Source organism: Genypterus blacodes, unplaced genomic scaffold (genome assembly GCF_046128005.1).
Source record: "Genypterus blacodes isolate CSIRO-AG114 ecotype Tasmania unplaced genomic scaffold, CSIRO-AGI_Gbla_v1 ptg000012l_1, whole genome shotgun sequence".
Taxonomy (NCBI): Eukaryota; Metazoa; Chordata; class Actinopteri; order Ophidiiformes; family Ophidiidae; genus Genypterus; species Genypterus blacodes.
Window position 1 is genome coordinate 6302866 of NW_027466826.1, and position 20357 is coordinate 6323222.

The 20357-nt window shown below is 40.4% G+C and overlaps 3 protein-coding genes across 5 annotated transcripts in view; 1 reads left to right on the top strand and 2 right to left on the bottom strand.

Annotated features, from left to right (window-relative positions):
• Positions 1-71: 71 nt before the first annotated feature.
• Positions 72-4833, top strand: LOC143013074 (transmembrane protein 150A). Its single transcript, XM_076166535.1, has 7 exons — positions 72-557; positions 1768-1815; positions 1900-1962; positions 2072-2139; positions 2219-2349; positions 2715-2892; positions 3893-4833. The coding sequence occupies exons 1-7, from the start codon at positions 493-495 to the stop codon at positions 4084-4086; spliced, it is 747 nt and encodes a 248-aa protein (XP_076022650.1). The 5' UTR covers positions 72-492; the 3' UTR covers positions 4087-4833.
• A 1670-nt stretch (positions 4834-6503) lies between these two features.
• Positions 6504-13469, bottom strand: eif4e1c (eukaryotic translation initiation factor 4E family member 1c). The gene is made up of 7 exons (XM_076166465.1): positions 13394-13469; positions 11632-11723; positions 9207-9302; positions 8710-8773; positions 8476-8589; positions 8245-8384; positions 6504-7619 (listed from the first exon to the last, which is right to left on the bottom strand). The coding sequence occupies exons 1-7, from the start codon at positions 13409-13411 to the stop codon at positions 7505-7507; spliced, it is 639 nt and encodes a 212-aa protein (XP_076022580.1). The 5' UTR covers positions 13412-13469; the 3' UTR covers positions 6504-7504.
• A 1385-nt stretch (positions 13470-14854) lies between these two features.
• tet1 (tet methylcytosine dioxygenase 1) overlaps positions 14855-20357 on the bottom strand; it is a 28922-nt gene continuing 23419 nt past the window's right edge. For all 3 annotated transcript variants that reach the window (XM_076163598.1, XM_076163608.1, XM_076163589.1), the window contains exon 12: positions 14855-19611. In XM_076163598.1, the coding sequence (XP_076019713.1) occupies positions 18542-19611 (1070 nt within the window). In that variant the 3' untranslated portion in view covers positions 14855-18541. The remainder of the gene's footprint in view (positions 19612-20357) is intronic.

The window sequence follows — 20357 nt, forward strand, 5'->3', positions numbered from 1 at the left end:
TCGTTCAGCCTGTCGTTCTGCTGTGGGAGCAGTCAACCTTATCTCAAAATGATTGTACTTGCATATCCAAATTCCATTTGTGAAGAGTTGGCTTTTGATAGCCACACTGTAAGTTAGTGGAACAATTTGTAACCAATTGAGACAGAGCTTGAAGGTGAGTCAGTGCATTAAGGCGGCGAAGAGGGCCTGCCCAGTATTTCCTCACAGTAACAGGACTAGGTGCCGCTCAGAAGGAGTGGCAGAGAAGGAGAGACTCTCCCAAGCACAACAGGGACAATTGTGACTTACTATTGTACAGCAAGACGAGGATCTACCTGAAGAGCCTGAAGTACAGCTACCACACATGAAGCTTTCAGTACACTCTACTGAGCCTCCTGTGGGTGTTAGGTTGTCTCAATGAGGAAACAAAGCCCCTGAGGAGCCCATCATCCGCTGACCTGGAGTTAAGGCATCTTCGCTTTTGACTGCTGCTGCTCTTCTTCACCACCAGGCATGGCCGTGTGGATCCTCTTCCCTATCTGCCTCTCCATGTTGTCCCTCATTGGAACGTGGACTGTGTAAGTTACCAGGAACTCAAACCTTCTCATTTTGTGCTGTGGAATACATCGACTTCCTAACACCTTTTGTCTTGACTGGGGTTTTGAGATTTGATGGAGCTTAAGTGTTTCTGTTCTGGTCAACTGAACTGACTCAGTGTTCACACCCTTTGCGGTGGAACTTGAAATTAAGCTCAGGTGCATCCAGTTGCTATTGATGACAAATGATGTGTTTCTACTCCTTGTCCACCTGTGGTAAATGAAAATGATTGGACATGATTTATAGGCACATATCCGTCTATATAAGGTCACATAGGTTCTAGTGTGAGTAGTTTCATTCCATATATTCTGAGTTTCATTCCCTATACTGTTTATCACTATTTCATTCAATATTCAGAGTTTAATTCCATATTCTTTGAGTGGCATAATATGTACTTGTTTTTTATCCAGCGAAAGCTTTTTTTGAAGGGTTTTTGATGCTTAATACAATGTACAGGTAAATAAAGTTCTGTGCGTTGGATAATCAAAAGTAATTATTAATGATTTCAAAAGGATTGTTAATGGTAATTCCTCGGTTTTGCTCGCCGGGCTCTTGTGAGACACGAGTGAAGTATGTCATCAGGCTTGTTCTGTTTGTCACGCCATGAGCAGGCAGGAGTGTCCACAAACGACAACATGGAATATTGTGTTGTTCAAGTTTTCATCTCTTGAGTCACATTGACACATTGGTAAAATAAATATTGAGCACTGATTTCAATGCCAAAGCATATAACACGTATACAACTCTCTCCATACCTCCTCCAGGCTCTGCCTCTTGGCACCTACCGTATTTTATGTCGTTAGACCGGAGCTGAGTTTCATGGGACTTGCTCTTGTTGTTCTCTGGTTTAGATCTTTGCTTATGTTCTGTACAAACCTTATATGTACGTAGCTGTGGATAAAGGCATTTGCCAAAGGACTAAATCTAAATGTATGATGTTATTAGTTGTGCTGCCTTATTGCTGTCATATGCTTTAGAGTTTAGTTATGAAATGTACATTCAACACGCTGAAATCTCCACAGCCAATAAGAAAATGAGTGACACAGTACGTTTATTGAGAGAAGTGGAAGCTTTCTAGAGGCTGATCACACAAACATTTCAGTGGTTAGGATTTCAAACCAAAATTGAAACCAAGCACACATATCAGAATGTATTAATATGTTCTTAATTTGATGACTTTTCTCTTTCCAGCTATGGAGTTGCCTTTTCCCACAGTCATGTGTGTTCTCTCAGTGACTGGTGAGTTGTGTCTCCATATTCTCCTCTTCTATCTAACAATTGAACTGTGATCAATTGTCTAAAAACTCTGTCATTTCTCCTCAGGGACGGTGACAACTTCTGCAAAGGGAATCAGTCCACAGGATGTTGTCTTGCCCCAACAATAAGGTAACTTGGCCTATAAACCTTTGACTGGATCCTGGAAGTGAATAACAAATATCTTCAAAAATGCCAACTGGAGAAACTAAAAGTGAATTCTGTGATATTATTATTTCAGCTCAAGTGGCACCAGCGCGCCAGAAAATTCGCTTTTTACAGCAACAATCAATGCTGGATCTTTTCTATGTGAGTTTACAGTCACATTTGCACATTCTGAGTCATATGAGTGATAAACATCATACCTAACTGTGGATCTCCTCTTCAGTTGTGCTGTTCTGCATTTTCCATCATGCCCATGTCTTGGAGAAGAATGCATGTCAGTCCATGCTGAGCAGGTTTGCATTGGTATTCGGTTTGGTGTCAGCCGCAGGGGCATTCACAGCTGGAAACTGCAATGTAAGTATTCATTTGCTGCGTTATATTTCCGCATCAGAGCCACAATGTCAAGTATGTATGTAAGCTCTAATTACAGACATGTGAGCAAGAGCAAACAAAGGCAGGTACATTTTTATCTGATATCATCTGTCAAGATATGGACCAAAGCTCTGTCCAGATATGCCACACTTTCAATCAAACTTTTCATAATCTTTATAACTAAAGTCCACCTGTTGAGTGTGTGTATTGTGTAGCAGGTGATATGGAGTTATTTAGTTTGGCTCCCTCTTTCAGGATGTGTTTGCTTTAAGTAGACAATACTTCTGAGCCTCCTTGTGGGTGAGTTTTATTGTCTGGTAACACCTGTCTGTCTCTTGACTCCGCAGCCAGGATACCTGCCGCTGCTTCATTACCTTGGAGCCGCCATCAGCTTCATGTGCATCTGTTTCTACACTATCCTGCTCACTGCACTGACTGGGAAGTGTGTGCTGTCAGGATACGAGAGGATTCTCTACCCATCACGCATCGTCTTCACAGTCATGCAAATAACCGTCACCATCTGCTGTATCCTTTCACTCCAATCTTGTTTTGTCTGATTCAGAAGAAAGTATTTATTGTTTGGCAACACACAGCTGTATTTAGAGAAGTCAAAGAATCAGCAGATATCAGATAAACAATTTCTCAAGAGATAGCAACAGAACACAAGAATGAGAGAGTAAGAAGGAAGGAAGCTTTCTCACACAAGCATAGCAGTTCAACCGGGGGCAGTCAAAGGCCTACGGGCATAGTGAGTGTGTGAGTGAGTAAATATCACCAAAGGAAATGTAGGTAGTTACCCCACTAATCATTCAACCATGTAAAATTGACAGAATATCACTAACAACTTTAAAAGTATCTTCCAGATCAAAGCGCTACCCTTTCATCATAGCTTCTTCAATGTGTGTCTGTAGAGCAGGTTCGGCACATGATACAGGAGCGTTTCTCTTTGGGCACTGATGTTTGTGGCACACTTGCCAGCTGCTGTTTGAGTTCCAGAAATTTGTGCACAGTCAGATCCAGTCTGCATCATTGTTTACAAAGTTGGATTGCCCATAGGAGATGGAGGTGGAGATAGGCAGAATTCGTTCTATTTTGAACCTCTGGTTTCCAGGAAATTCTTCACATTTTACTTAATGTATTTTATTTATTTAATATTTCATACCTGCCAGATGCTTTTTTGAGTATTTACAGTATTAATTTCTTCCTCTAATAGGAGGAACCTTTGAACCATCGTTTGTTTGTTTATGTTGTTTAATGTTGACATCACTTGCAGTAAGCGAAGCAGCAGCTCTATTACAGTGTGATGATGACGATATTTCGCCTTCTTCCAAATGTATAAAAAGTGATTATTAGAGCAGAGATAATTAACCTCAACAAAGGAGCTAATGGTCAAGGTTCAGTGAAATGTGGGGAGTTGCTTCGAGCTATATCTCTTGATAGGTTTAGTTCAAAAACCTTTGAGTTCATGAAAGAAACAATTTGACTGCTGCCATTCCTCTGTTTGTCCTTAACACGTACGCCTCAGATACTATCTTGTTCACCCAGGATGAGTACAGGTACGTTCACCTGTCGGCTGTGTTCGAGTGGATGCTCAGCGTGAACCTCGAGATGTTTGAGCTCAGCTACGCTGCAGAGTTCTACTTCTTCTCCTCCTACATGCTTGCAAATGTTCTCAGCAGACGAGAGGAGGAAAAGCCTTTAATGTTGAGCATGTCCTGATGCGTGGCTGCTGGGGTTAAAGGTCATGAGCAGAGAATGTGCACTAAGGCATCTGGAGAGTCACTGGCTGGTCCAGGACCAGTAGTTCTTTCTCTGCTTGGCTAAATGCAGACCATGTTTTATCCCACAAAAGCTGCTTGCAGACTTAAGTTTCTGATAACTTGATGCTTTTCTGGTAAAACCTTTATTTATTAACAAAATAACTTCTTTGATACCTTTAGCCATTTTGTACAACTACCATATCAGAATTGTTTTGTCATTAATTATACATATATATAGATAGATGAGAGACTTTTTTGTAACTTGTCTGTAGACAGTGAATGAACAAATTAGCTTGCTAAGCTACTAACTGAGCTACATTTATTAGTAGCTTGACAGTAGCTCAGCTTTTTTTCAAAACAATGCAACTTTTCCAGTAATTTACATTTTTTTAAAGCCTCACTGCTAACTTTCATGAGACGGGGGAGTTGATGACGAGCACTTTGAAATCATATACGGTATCATATAAACGTATCCCAGCATGAATCACTCCCCCAGTCACCACAATAAGCCTTGTGGAAAACACATTTGTAACATGCTCTACTATTTAACATTGTTATTTAAATTTCACATAGACCATTTTGATGATGATTTATGAATCCAATGATTTGTAACAAAAGTTGTCACATTTGTTCCTTTCTAATTTTCAGACATATAAATCAATGTTTTGAGATTGTTTACAAATAAAGACTATTTTTGAACTCATAATTGTCCTGAACACACTGTAAGAAGCAAAACAGATTTGGTTATTAGGTTAGTTATTATAGGGGAAGAATTTAAAACTTCCAGGTGGATTACACTGAACACAACCTCCCGCGTCTTGTGTAACTTCAGCTCTTTCAGTCAGGTTTGTAAACAAAGTCTTGCCCTGTCTTACAATTGTTGTACAATCCTGTTTGACTGGATACTTCCACTGTGACTCTCACATGTAAAATCATAAAGACAAAAAGGACACATAGTGCTGTGGGGTGTTGTCTCAACACAGTGGGTGTTTTCTGAAATCTGTTGAATACAAGATTGTCAGGTGTGGTCTGTAGATTTAATATTGTGGCAGAGTGGAGCTGTGATATGTGTGTCAGTATGCTACGTCTCATTATTGGACCTTTTCATACTTCAAAGAACTGTTTCTCTGTTCACCCTTTTTTTTTGTTTCAGTGATGTACTTCAACTTATTTTTATGACACTGTGGCACGGTACAGAAATACGATCTAATCTTGAACAAACATTTTACTTCAACCTGAGATAGACTACTTGCTTGTTACTTTCATAGTTACAGTAGTTTATGTGAAAACTATGTAAAACATTGTGCCTTCTGCTTGTTGAACATTCCACAACGTCCAATACAAAGAGATGCAATCAGATAAGTTTAGCTTTGGTTGTGGCTCAAGTTCGGCCTTTGTGTTGTTGAAGTAATAGCACAGGGATTCATAGGCGGACCATTCAGGGGCCTACAGACCTGGTAAGTGAACTGCAAATATCTAAAGAATGCTGCAGTACATATTAACCACAGTCAGTAATCAAGCTCAGATATTTATGACCTGAACAAATTACCTGACATTTTGTAAGACTGCCGGAGTATCACAAGTCCATTTTAGTTTTTTTTTAGTCTTCACATATTTGTTACATACATTTACTGTATGTTCCCTTCTGCTTGAACACATTAAACACTTCCCAGTCTCAGGTCCACGCAGACACAAAGTCTGGGGGGCTCTGCGGACGTAAGCAGGGTCCAGATTACTTAGGTTTATGTCAAGTGGGCCCAAGTGACGCCATGGATGCAGACAATGTGACTATTTTCCAAAACTGAACACTGTTGTAACAGTTATGTCATGTAATGGGCAAGAAAAGACAAAACTATATTGCATGAAATGAAGTGAATCAGTGTATGAAGTTAAAGTTTCTTTTAGTGGCTTCCCTAGAATGAGAACCCAAGGTGAAAAGGCTTTTTCTTCCAACAGTGCAGCGTGAGTAGTTAATATATTATATTAACAGTAAAGTCTGCTGGTCTGTGTTAAGTGCAGCCAGTCAAAGTCAGGGGTCTAAGTGAAGAGCCTCTGGCATTAAAATATTCCATTCATCCGCTGCACTCCCAGTGTTTGAATAGTGTGCTTTTCATGCCATTTCCACTTTGATTTGCATCAACATAATATAGTAGTGGGAGATAGGAGACCAAATGAATTCATACATGATGCCATAGTTGATGATGACATTACTGCCACTACTACAATTCATGAACGATGTCATAGCATTTCATGTTACCTGTCCTTTTAAGGAGTGGGACAAGAGACACGGGGGGGGGGGTTGTGGGTAATGTGTAGGGCCGGGATGACCGGTGTGAAACCAGAAGAACGTAGTTGAAAAAAAAGGAGGCCACATGATTCTGGTTTTAATGCAAAGCACTTAACCTTTACTTGAAAGAAGGCAATTTACATCCTGGAATTACAGATAATAAAGATACAATGAGCAAAATCATTTCACAATGAATATCTTTCCTACGCATCCACCCAGAGAGCAATGCGACGTACTGTATCTACAGGTGTGTTATCAAGAAAACGGTGAAAAACAACTAATTCTGTCAGCAACTTTACTGTATGGTACACTGTAAAAAATGGTCTATATGCAGTAGTCCACATTAAGCTCAATAACAAAATCATAACAAAAACAAAAACATGAATTTCAATATGTTTTCCAAATAAGTAATTCAACTGCAATGCATACATTATAAATAAATGTAATGGGGAAGAAAAAGTAATAAAAAAAATACAAGCAAAATTCCACAATTCCAGCATGGCTGAAACAATAAGTGGCCTCAAATCCAAAACTGACACTTTGGAGTGTGACCACAGCTTATATAAATCTTTAACATACTGTCGTCTTCGAAGCTGGCCCACCTGAAAAAGCCTAACGGATGCTCAACACTTCTGGATAAATCAAGTTAAAAATGATCCTTAAAATTGTTCTGTGAAGTTGTCTGCAATCTTTTGTGAAACACTTTTTTTCTTTTCCTCGTGAGAACTGACAAAAACAAGCTTTTTTCCGGTCAAGTTAATTTTTAAATCCAAGCCATTTGCAACTGAAAACAAACTCCTCAACTAAGCTACAGGTTGTTCACTGCTAGTCAATATTTCAATTCTAAAAAGGAAATCTGTGCCCTGTAACTCTGCTCCTCTACCTCGTCATTTACACCTACATACACTAAGCTCATTTCTGCGTTAGGAGGAGAGAGGGGGGGGGGGGGATATGCTCCTTTAACAGCTGTAGAGTAAAAAGGAACTACACTACAGCAGTTGACAACTTAGAAAATTAATGTGATGCAGGCTGGAAATTGTTTAAATCTACAGTGAGTTGAAACAGGAGATGGGGAGGGATTTCCTTTGCTTCAAACGGAGTACATGTTCTTGGTGGTGGATCCGCTCTTGCTGGACGTGTCGTCGTGTGACTGGTAGCCGATCAGGGCTTTGGCGGGGATATTCAGCCGCTCTTTATACTGCTGCCTAAAAGACGGAGCGGGTGACAAGTATGGAGGTTAGAAATGTACACACATCAACTCTGACCATAACTTGGTGTCACCATCTAGTGGTCAACTGCAGTCAGCAAATCATCTTCTTCCATCACTTGAATTACAACACACATTTTCTTGAACTGTATCAAAGCGTCTGCGACCAGTCTAGCAGAGTTACCAGGGACTTATCTGACAAGTACACACACTGGGAAAGAGCGGATTTGCTATTTTGATTCTTTTATCATTCCGATCAACACTGAACAAGCATCAGTCATGTTAACCAGATAATGAATGAGACAAAGTAAAATATAGATTCTGAGTGACTGGATGCGAGTTGAAATTCCAGATCCAATCAGAAACAGATTTCCTGTGAAGGAGCGATTCAGTCTTATTGAAGACTTCCAGATTGTGTTTCCTCCCTCACGTCTCATGCAGGAAGCCTCTTCCTCAGAGCAGAAACATGAGCTTTGGAACATCCTTAAAAGATTGATTTCCAGTGCTTTGTAGGTCTTTCAGGCATTCATACATCGCACAATCTCACATGCGTCAATACTGTACAGCCTGATGCAGGACGCGTTAGTTGAATTATTTGGAGATACAAGGACTCTGAAACTTACCCTATCGTCATGATGGCGTCCCTGTTTTGGCAGTTGCTTGTCCAGATGGCTATTTTGTCACCTTTGGGTCTGACGTTGACAACAGCGCCGCAAATATCCTCGCTGGCCTCATCGAATGACTCGCCGACTAAACACAAAAGCTGCCAAACACACACACAAACGTCGTCAGGAATGTTGAACCATCAGAAAAGCCGTGCGGTCCTTGTTTCAGTGCAAACAGAGAAGCCTTACTGTCTCCATCCAGTAACGATCAAGGTCGTTATGTCTCTGTTGTTTATTCAGGGTCATCAGCCATCGACCCCCCAGCTTGTTCCTGTCATCTTCCCACATGGGCTTGATCCCATCCTGGCACACAGTGTGAAAAGATACAGCACGTTAGACACCGTCAGATATAGGAAGGATTACCTACATTTGTTGAGAATGTCCCGTGTACTATGACGGCACTCCATCTGTGGAGAGACTTACCTTAAATAAGCAATAGTCACAGCCAAAGCCAAGTTTACTGGGCTGCTGTATGTGGTTATATAATCTGGAAGAAAGAACAGAATCATGTTAAACCAAAATGTTTACCACAACACTAAAACCAGCCTTTTCAGATTTGTTTCAGAGCTTGGAAACACAAAATGAATGCCCATTTTACTTAATCACTCATCTGTAGCCTAATGTTGTAACTTTTTGCTGTAAACCATGGGGCTCCCCTCCCAGGTCTGGCTCCAGGAGAGGGCCCCGGTTTCCCTCTAGCGGACAAGGTGCTCCTGCTCACTTTGTGCTGCTTCATACTGGGTCTTAGTCTGGCCCCTCCCCTGGAACCAATTTGCCTTGGGAGACCCTTCCAGAAGCTATTGCACCCAAACCCCTCCACCCCTATAAGGTGGAGATTCTTTGGAGGGGTATTGGTATTGCTGCGTGTGTGTATATTAATGTTTTATTATTCAAAATGTAATGTTGAAAAGAATACTTACGCCCAGAAGTCTTCCACTGTATCAAACTCTGAGATGAGACGCAAATTCTCAGACCAGCTTTTGCTCTTGTCGTTTTTGAAATACCACAGGGCCCATCTGTGAGAGGAGAGAGAAGAATCGATTCATTACAGTGTTTGTTAAACCGAGGCGACAGAAAAAGTAAGACAGCTTTTAATATATAATAAACGATGAGAGATGTTTGGGGCAAAACTGCTAAGACAAACATATCGACCTGAACCGACAGAGACGTATTGACACCTTCTTCGCTGTTGACTCTATCGAGGCATACAACACTGATGTTTATTGTATCGCTATATAAAGTGTTTTGCGTTGGTGAAAGTTCACAAAATAATGTGAATATTGGGTCCACATAACATAGCAACACCCTACAAAACATTTCACTTATTTGATCTATATTTAGGTCCATCGGCAGATAATTTTGGCATTTTTAAACACAGCAGAACCCCTGGTCTAAATGAATGCACCTAGAATACTAATGCGAGGTTCTCTGGACACCATTTCACAGAGCACACAAGCTGAACAATGACATTATCATTGTTCACACTACAATTGAACGTTGTTTGTGATGGGTGGCATTGTTCTTTCATCTGTTCAGGGCAGGCAGGGGTCATAGAGTGTGCGGGCAGTGAGAGAGCATAAGCTGAATACGATGCACCCTCACCAGCACCCACCCTTAATGCCATTAATTCTGGTGGTCACTATGGCTACCGCAAAACTGGACCCCTTCATGCGTTATATTTCCGTTTTCTTGTGTCCCATCACTCAGGGCTACATGAAGTGTCATAGTCTAACTGAAGCCATATTGGACATGTGTCACATTGGGATCGGATCTGCCGAACCACTTGAGATGGCCTAGGTCGCACTGTGATCATTTCTTCTCCCAGCGTAAGAGTAGAGGGCCTCACACACCTCATGGAGTCTAAATGCTTTACTCATCCCTTACTGATGCGCAATGGCAGGCCAGCATGACCCAGCACACACCAAATACACGTGCATACATGTTAGTATTGTTGAAGAGTGAAAAATAGCAGGCCATGCCCTGGGCTTACTCTTGTATCAGGATATATTTTGGGTTATTATACTAAACTATAACCGGACTGATCCAACTTGTTCATTAAGCAAAAGCGCTACTGTAGTTAGACTCAACTGCTGAATAGAAGTACCAATATAAAATACCGTTTCATAGCATGACTTTCTCAAATCCAGATAATCAAACCGACACAGACTTCCTTTGCTTTCTACTAAAGCGGCTGACAATCTGTATGTTGAAAGCCTCACGGGTCCACTCTGACCTGTAAGGCCCGACAACCAGAAAGAGCTAGAAGTAGCTTAGAGTGAAGAAAGAACAATCAAATGTTTCCCCAATTCAAAGGCACAAAGCTTATTAACACATTTTCACAGTACCGTGACAGTTCTAGGAGGACAATAGCTAACAAATACAATACCAAAAGCCCCTGTGTGAGCCGCACAATCCAGGGGCCATTCAGGGCACGCGCTGGTGTTCTACTACTGTGCGTGTGCCGTATTGAAGCGGTGTGGAAACGCTGTGAAGAGACTGTACATCCATGATGCTCGCCCCAAAAGGCTGAATTCACTCTACAATTCCTCACACTGACCAACAGCGCCTTGTGCCACCATCACTACCAAATCCTAAATCTCCTTCATGAACACTCTCATACCTAACGTCTACCTACTCAAAACAAAACTATTTATACCTCCTCCCCCCTCGGCCTCTTGGTACCTGTGCCCTGTTTTTTTTACTAAAACTTTCTACTCTTGTTGCTCTCTCTGGACTTGCCCTACACTTGTGTTGTGTTGTGTTGGGTTCAAATCTCATCTGGTTTGGGATTAAATGACTTTATGTAAATGTAAAATGTTAACGTAATCATCTGAACAAAGCAGCTGCGTTTGAACGGCCATGACACTTACAAATGCGATTATTTCACCCGAGACGCAGTTCTTATTATAATATCAAATACACCTCCTTTTAGGATGTAATGTACCTTTTAGTTATGTAAATTTGCTCGTTGCTATGTAAACGTCTTTACAGAGACTTGCTCAATGAAGGTGAGAGTGGAAAACAAGGTAAATGTGACCTGACCATCCCCCGGCCCAAAGACCCACACACACACACCCACACACACATTTTTGTGTAGACATTTCCTGTTCTGCCTCAAAGATATGTTCACTTTAGTATAAATTATTTTTGTACATCCACCATTTGGTACACAGTAACTGGATAAGTGTTTTATTTTGGGTGTGTAACTCAGGCGAGGAGCAGTTCATCTCCAGGTCAGACATTTCCTAACATTCCTACATAGGATACATAACTGAAACTGAAAAATCATTGACACATAATTGAAAAAGAAAGAATCGCTTTAGGAATACTTAAACTGAAACTCACCTATTTTGCAAGGGGTGTTTGACATACTGCTCAGGACTAACGGCCACAGGGGCAGCGACGTCAGTTTGAGGTTCTTCAGGATCAGCTGATTTCTGAGGACAGAAACACGTATGGACTTTAAAAGAAACGCCTCTTCAAACACTTGGAACACAACACTGCTGAAGGCTTCTTATGACAAGACATTACTCGTTTAAAATCAATCAATCCCTTCTCCGTGTCACTGTCTCCCTACAACATGATGGGCTGACAGGTTGATATGCGAGTTGAAACAATGCGATGAGCAAATTGCAGAGTTTAAAACGGTTGCATCAATGGTTTTACAATTCAGCGACATTGGACAATTTAGATCCCGAAGAAAAGCAAGCAGCACTTTGGTGGTTTGGGAGCATTTTGTGTTTGAAACAGCAGGCGTGCAACAATAGAAGTTAATGTGCAAAGTCACAACGGCGCAAACCTGTATCAGCACTCCACAGAAGGGAACATTAAGGCGAGACTTTAGGAGTTAAGTAGAAGTACAAAAGTGATGCTCTGTCCCAGTTTTGTAAACAAACGCCTATTTCAGAGTCGTTTGCAAGTTAATCTGCATGAAAAAAGGCTCACAAAGGCAGAGCAGAGACGAGTTTCACCGACTCATCCTAACGCCGCATTAAAAGATAAGCAACCCCCCCACCCATACACACACCTAGTAAATTTGCCCTCCCAAAAACTGTATGCGGAATGTAAGAAAAAAAGTTGACACAGAGCTGAAAAATGTGAAATATTAGGCTACAACAAACAGTGGGCCGTACCAAGTCTCACCTACCCCCACTGACCCCTCACAGATCAAACACTGTGGAAGCTGTGGAACTGAAACCCATGAACCAGATGTTTGTTGTCTTCAGTATTGGTTTCACCCTTTGGCCTCTGAGATATTATCGACTGAAAATACTTAAAATGCATGGTTTGTATAAGTTATAAACAATTATCATGCATTAAAAAATGTACATCCCTATTGAAATTGCAACATCTGTTTGAAAATTTGCACACAGAACGACTTGAGTTATGTCGGAATGAAGCCAAATTATCAACAGGAACATTGGAAACAAAGGCACAAATAGGGAAGAGGTTGGTACACGCACCTCAGTTTGGGAACCGCAATACTAGAACTGAAGAATTCGAGCAACCACGCCTATTATTAATTTATAACACACGAAGACTTAATACTGAATTAAATACCAACACTTTACTGTTTCAGGTTTACCTATATGTCATTTTGGCGTTGGCCTTCCTCGCTTCAATATTTATAACACATATTTTAAATGAATCAAATCTTAGCTCCTCTTTAAGCAGGCATGTTACGTTAGCACAGACGCTAGCTACCTGCTACATCCACACGTGTCCACATTGTAGCTAATTTCATTCATCGTGTCGTCATACGTGTGCCGAGGTTTGTTACAAATCAGCGCGCAACGCTGCCTTTAACGCGGGTGTACATTTAAATGAAGCCGCGGATGGACTACGAATGGACGCCGTGCAGCCGGAGTCTCCCTCCCTGCCAACAAAGTCAGCCGCTGCCTGATCCATCACACCGCTCAACATGCTAACGCTAGCTGGATCCACGTTAACTCTCTAACTACACCCCCCAAACACAGTAATCACACTTTAAATAACAGCTACTACATAAATTAAACGCGATTATAAAAAACCTGTTGTAAAAGCATACGAATAATACGTTCTCCTTGCCAGCGGATCGAATTTTCAATCTTTCTCTTGTCTCTCTTACCGGCTCCGATGTCGCCATCTTGACAGTAGAAATGCTCTGACCGTCCAGCCCTCTGCGTCACGCAGCACGGCTCTACGGAAGCCCGAGGAGTCCATTTCAGAGGACCGCGAAACGCACAGCACGAGAACTGCCCACATACTTAATCCACGCCTAGTTTGATGAAAACGTTCATCAAATATTTCGCCACACTGAACACACTGGAGGAATATGTGCGAGATAAGCCAGTCCCAAAGAAATAATGAGTAGTTTGTCAAAAACAGACAACAAACATGTACGTTAAAACATATATATTCTTTAAAACATCATGTATACGCCTTAATGCAGTTGAATTTGAGGACGGCCTAGTCTTGAGTAACCCAGCGTTATCATGCCTAAGAAAATGGAAATTTGTTAAGACATGATAACATCTTCCTCATACTACAATATGAGTGCATGTAATCGTAGTCACAGGGTTTTAATGCAGATTTTGCTAATATTTCTGCAAATTTATTTTTCAAAACACACCAAATACTTGTAGAGACATTAATTGAATAACATTGCAAATTGCAAGACCTTATCAAATTATATACAGATTATTCATTATGCAGTGTCTTGTAAAGAGGCATACATGTTGTTGACATTCAGCGTTTTTTCCAGGGCCATTGCCTAGTAGCAGGTAGTTGTAAGAAAAGTGGGAGCTATTTTTGGCTCTGAGAAACTGCCAGTGACAACACAAAGCTTTTGTGACATCAGAGGAGGAGGGAATGCATCAAACACCACCTGGATTTGTTTGGAAGAACCTTTGATAAATTTGCAGGTGGCAAGAACTTTTGACTTGTGATTGGTCTAAAAATGATTGAAATCAAGAAAACCTGAAATCTATGGTCTATGATCGGTGCACAGAGAGATTATACACAAAGTCTCTTTGTCTCTCCCCAACTCTTTACACTTAAAGATAACAACAGGTTAACTTAAGGTAGGCAAAGAGGTATGAAGTTGTAAATAACACTTAGGGTAAAGAAAAGAAAAAATCTAATTAAAAATAATCCACTGATGTTGGTAAGGTAATGTATAAGGCCATCATCAGCCAGCTGGTGAGCTACCTCATGATTGAATCAGACTATTGCAGGATCACTCAGACAATCCTGGACCTTCTCCGGCTGGTTTTTGCCCTTTTTAGATTCAAATGGCCCAAATCAGCCAATAGCAAAATGAGACTGCATAAAACCAGAACATGTTATAATGTGTCATATTATAAAGGAAAATTCATAATCAGAGAGCTACAGCCATCAGATAAAGGACGTGGAGTAAAAAATACTGTATTTCTGTAATGAGTGGAAAAAAAGTTTCATGTGTAAATTCTTAAATATGCAAATAAGGCGAAACTGAATTTAATCTCAGCTCAGTTCTTGAGTAACAGGCTTGTATGCACCACATTCCACACACATACACACACATATACGCATAAAGAAAATGATCAGCTTCAAAATATAAATATGACTTTATTTCACAATCTGAAGAGAGTTCAGCCATCCATAAAAGAAATGCAAAAAGAGTCTCTTCTCAAGTCTAAAATTGATATAGTTTCATCAACATACAGTAATTCAGTTTCAAAATAAGCAAGATCATTCATTGTCTAAACAACATTAAAAGTACAGTAAAAACAATATGGTTCACATACATATTTACATACTTTCCCCCCCAAACAAAAACCTCAGATTTTTAAATGCTGGTTGATAGTTTTCACTCATGCAAAGACTTTTAATACAGTTGTGTGATGTGAACGGAGAATTATGACTTAAAGGAACATCTATTACCTTTTATAATGTTCTATTTGAGTGAACTGACCTCAGGGTGTATGCATTTTGTGTGGATATAATGAGTGACTACCACGTAATTATTCAGGGACAGTCCAAGTTTTGGTTTTCTTTGGAAGACTTCTGAACTCTAGATGGACATCTTTAATCATTTGCTCTAAACACACAGAACACATGGCAATGAAGGGTGGGATGGTGAATCACAGTTTGGTGTGAGCCAAACAAACATGGATGTATCACTTTTCTTGAGTCACCAAATCATTCAATATGTTTTTATGTACTATACATTTTGTCTGTTTTGTGACTAAGGCAAAACAAATTGGAGCAAATCATGTACATGGATAGAATTAATAGGATTCCTTTCTTTCTGAATATACAGGACTTGTTCTTTAAGCTGTTTATTAGAGAAAATACAGCAGGTGAGAAAATGCATCCAGATTGTTTACACTCACTGTAAGCCATCTGAGCAATTGCACAATTAAGTCAATCGTTTTACAATCTCTTCATCTAGGTCTGTTACTCAGGGAAGGGAAACAATGAATTATGCAGATTTCCAATGGTGTTATTTGTTTAAACACATAAGAAAGATATTTTTCACGTGTATGTAAACGTACTGAGTGTGAAAAAAGCAGAGTTTGGAAACAGCACCATGCTATCAACTTTCAGTACAGTAGATCCTTGACATCTTGTCCCATTAGCACCAAAAGGATTGTGTAGTAAACACCAGCACATTCCTCCTTGAAAATGCTTTGCCACCAGTGTTGGAGTAAATATATCAGTGACAAGTTCTTAAAATGAAGAGCAAGATTTTCCTATGTGTAATATAAATCCAATCCTGACTCACTACAGTCGACAACAACCTTGCATGCCTCATCAGATCGGTAAACAAAGTCTTCACAGGCTTCCATCATGTTTTCAGACATGTAGTTGATTTGCTTTGGGACTAAACCAAACTTAAATAAGTAGTAAATCTAACCATTAGATTTACCACTTATTTAAGTTTGGTTTCACACAGGAAAACAAAGAGCACCAAAATATATCAACAAAAGTCATGGAAGATCATTTACTCTGCTCATTGGACAGAAATATCTGGGATGGGATCAACAAAATCAAAAAAGGAAGAAGTTTACTATGCAAGGATAACTAAATAATATGGAACAAAGAGGCAATTGTGATCCATTCCTATTGTTGATCATCATTTGGTCCATATAGCAAACAAACTGTCAGCAGAGACTGAATATAACTTGAAGACCAGATGTTGATTCACATGAGGTGAAGAAGACGTGCTGCCTTCAGACAACTCAGCAGGAAAATGGAGCTCATACTAAGCACATACAACACGCTAACCTTCAACATGCTCATCTGAAGATGTGTTAGGTAAGTATGTTTCCCCTTAATTTGCTGTGCAGAATCACAGGTGGAGTTTATTTCATGTGAATCTCATGCTGCCCTCTTTGGTTCAATCAATAGATCACCTCCAAATTAGTTTGGAACTAGTTTACATGATGTTCAGGCGAAAACTGTTAAATTGACAGACCACCTCCTCAGACCGGTTGTTTTGATCCGTGCCTGAGTTGGATTGCTATGACCAGACCTGCACAAACAAACCATACCATAGAAATGAAACCCAGTCTGATTGAGCTGCAAACATCCTTAAACAATAAGTGACCTAATAAGTGGTTTTTCAATAAAATCAGAGAGGAAACAAACACAAATATAGTTACTTATTGTAAAGTTACTTTATCAGTTGTATTTTTTATATCCAGAATTCTGTCATAAAAACTGTCAATATCCAGTTCCCATAGCTGGCAATTAGCACCATTAAATTGTACAGTAAGTCAGAATTCCTATAATGTGCATTTTTTAATCCCCTTTACCAGAAGGTGAACAAAACTTAAGTGCCAAGAATTAAAAGCATGTTGCTGTTGCAGCATTTGACGATTCCTTATTAGGTACTGAGTGACAACGAATTTGGTTAGATATGTGTGTCATTTTCATGAGGTGTATCTTAATCAAATAAATGGAGAAATACTGTAAAAGAAAATAAATAATAAGTTCCAAATGTTTAACTTGTTTAACAGTTAGACTGTGTGTGTGCATATACACACATACAGTATCTATCTATCTATCTATCTATCTATCTATCTATCTATCTATCTATCTATCTATACGTATATATATATACAGTATATATACTGTATATATACTGTGTATATATAAACATATACTGTATATATGTGTGTGTGTGTGTGTGTGTGTAAGTACATATGCAAGCCTATGGATTGGAACCGATTTCAAGTTAGATTCTGAAAAATAAAAAGTGCTTGTTTGAATAAAAGTCAAACCATTCAGACTTACAGAAAATAAAAAAAATACATTTCCATCATTCACTACATTTAAATGCACTCAATACTATAGATTATTTGTTTGTACTGCGATTAAGGCAAAAATGAAACAAAGATGTATCAGATATATACATGGACAGCATTACTATGACACTTCATTGTCCGAGTGTACATGAATCATCGTGTAGTGGTGGTATGAGGCCAGTCCTCTCATTGAGGAAATACACGTGGAGTCTTTACTCATGCTAAGACATTAACATGCCTGAATAAATCAATTTACAGTTGCATAATCTAAGCCTGTATACTTCAACTTGTCACATTAAGGTGAACATGATTGATTTCCTATCTTAATCGCAGTACAATCAAAGTTTTAAATGTAATGTAAATGTAGTGACTGACTGCAGAAGGAAAAGTAAATTGCTACATGTGACAGTCTTTAGTAAGTGTATAAGTACAATTTTAGTTGAGTTTTCTACATGATGTGATGTAATGTTCACTGTTAAAAAGTTGAGATTGGCACTAATGTATAAGTCAATAAAAATTCAACTGTTGAAATAAAGATCACAGCTGTATTGTACAACACAAACTCTGAGCTCTAACACATGATGCAGGCTAACAGACGTCTTTGCAGTAAACAGGCTTACACCAGGAATTAAATATAAATCGTTATGATCAGAATAAATAATCACATCTTTTTTGTTCTTAATCGTGTATATAAAACCAGTTTAAAAACATCTTTAAAAAGCTTCAAAGCACCGTCTCTTTACAATAAAAACCAATACCAAAACTCACAGTTAAAAAGCCAAACACTCTGATCTTCCTCATCACGTCAAAGGCAGATAGACGAAGAAGGACAAAGTGAATAAAGAGATTTTTTTTTAGAAAAGCACAATGAAAATAACAAAAAAATGAGAGTAGAGTTTGAAGTTTTCTGAGGTAAGGCAGAAGCACAGGCTGTTTCTTTCTCTGTGTGTGTGTTTGTGTGTGTACTGTTTAAAACAAGTTTACTAAGTCCAACGATTGTAAGGGCCCGTAACTTGGGTAAGAGCATATGGAGACACGGTGATGACCCCATCCTGCGGGAGAGTCCACGTTTGCCGTGTGGGAACTTTGAAGACCCTATGCATCTCCTCCACGTTCTCCTCCTTCTCCTCCTCTAGCACCATACTTCTGACTACCTTCCCCTTCGTTCCAGTTCCTTTGCTCAGGATCTCCTCCAACCCTAATCTCTCTGCCTCCTCTTCCCTCTCCCGCTCCCGCTTGGCCATTTTAGCATCCCACATGGCCATCCCATGGCCTGGCTCATTTAGGGACTTGTGCTGGTAGAATACCAGGGAGATACGCGTAGGGTGGCTGCGGTTTGGCCTGAGGATAGGCGTGGTGGCGTGGAGCTCCCTCCGCGCGCACTCTATCAAAATAGAGCCATGCGAAGGTGCCACAGCGACTCCTCCTATGTCGTTGTCCAGGAAGTTGTGCTCACTGTCTGACCACACCTCTTCCTGTTTTACTTCCTCTGGATCAAGCAAGGGTGTATGAGGGGGAAGGGGGACAGATGAAGGAGGAATGATGCTGTGACCCCTGACCTCTGCGCTGACGTCTCCTCCACCTCTGGGGAGTCCGTTGAGCCTGCTGAAGAGACCCTCAGAGGTAGGTTGTGGGGAGAAAGAGAAAGGAGGTGGAGCGCTTTCACTGCTGGTGGGTCTGCGCAGAGGAGAGCAGTGGACCTCACCGGACTCAGTTTTGAAAGCATGGGGGTAGTCACTGATGACGTTGTGTGGAGGTATACAAACTGACGGGTCCACATGCTGGTTCTTGGAGACACTCAAGTCACCAGATGCCCCAGAGTATCCATTCATGGCATTATAATTAAGAGCTGAGCTGTCGTGTGCACACTGGAGGGCAGGCAGGCTCTGTGGGATGGATCCTGCACTTTGAGTGGGGTAGCTGCTGGTGCTCTGGTTGTAAGTGCTGACTTGGTTCTGCTCAGGCAGGTATCTTCCAACGCTGGGTGAGAGCCTGTAAGAGCTGCAGTTGACCTGTGGTTCTGGTTTCAGTGCAGGAGAAGTGGCTTTCAAACCTACCATAGCAGAAAACATACACAAAAGTTGAGTCAACAGTAGAACCGAGCAGCATGATTCTAGCCACAGGAACAAAACTTCCATAATCAGTGGCATCAGAAGTATTCAGACCCCTTCACCATTTTCAAACTTAATTGTGTTGTAGATTTAATTTCCTCAGACTGGGGCAATGGTTCACTTTTCAGCCCTAAAGTGACCTGAAGCATACAGCCAAGGGACAAGTCTCTGAGTGGCCCCGCCAAAGCCCAGACTTAAACCCCATACAACACCAGTGCAGAGTCCTAAAGATGCCAGTTCAGATGCTTCCCATCACAAAAATGATTGTGAAAAGTTTCCTTAGCAGCCTTGGTTAGAGCTGAATACGCTCTCTTTGTTTTGATCACAATAAGCCTATGGATAAATTTCAACAAAACCTTTTTTTACCCGTTTTATAGCAGGCATCACAGTCAGTGAAGCCGACGAAGGAAAATTACTTGGTAACAGGAAAAAGTGGAAGTGGCTTGGTTATCATAAATCAGACCAAACACAGTTAAACCCAGGATGCAAGATATGCCACAGACAAGTTCCTAAACAGTCAGTTGTGTCATAATTCACCAGCATGAATCCTTATGAAAAGACATCAGGATGCAGTCGCCTACACATTGGGGAAAGATATGATGCCAGTGAGTTTTGTCAAAAAAGGGGAAGGAAAAGTTTCAGGAGAAGCTTGACTGAGGTATCAACTGCCTGGCCAAAGACATTTTGC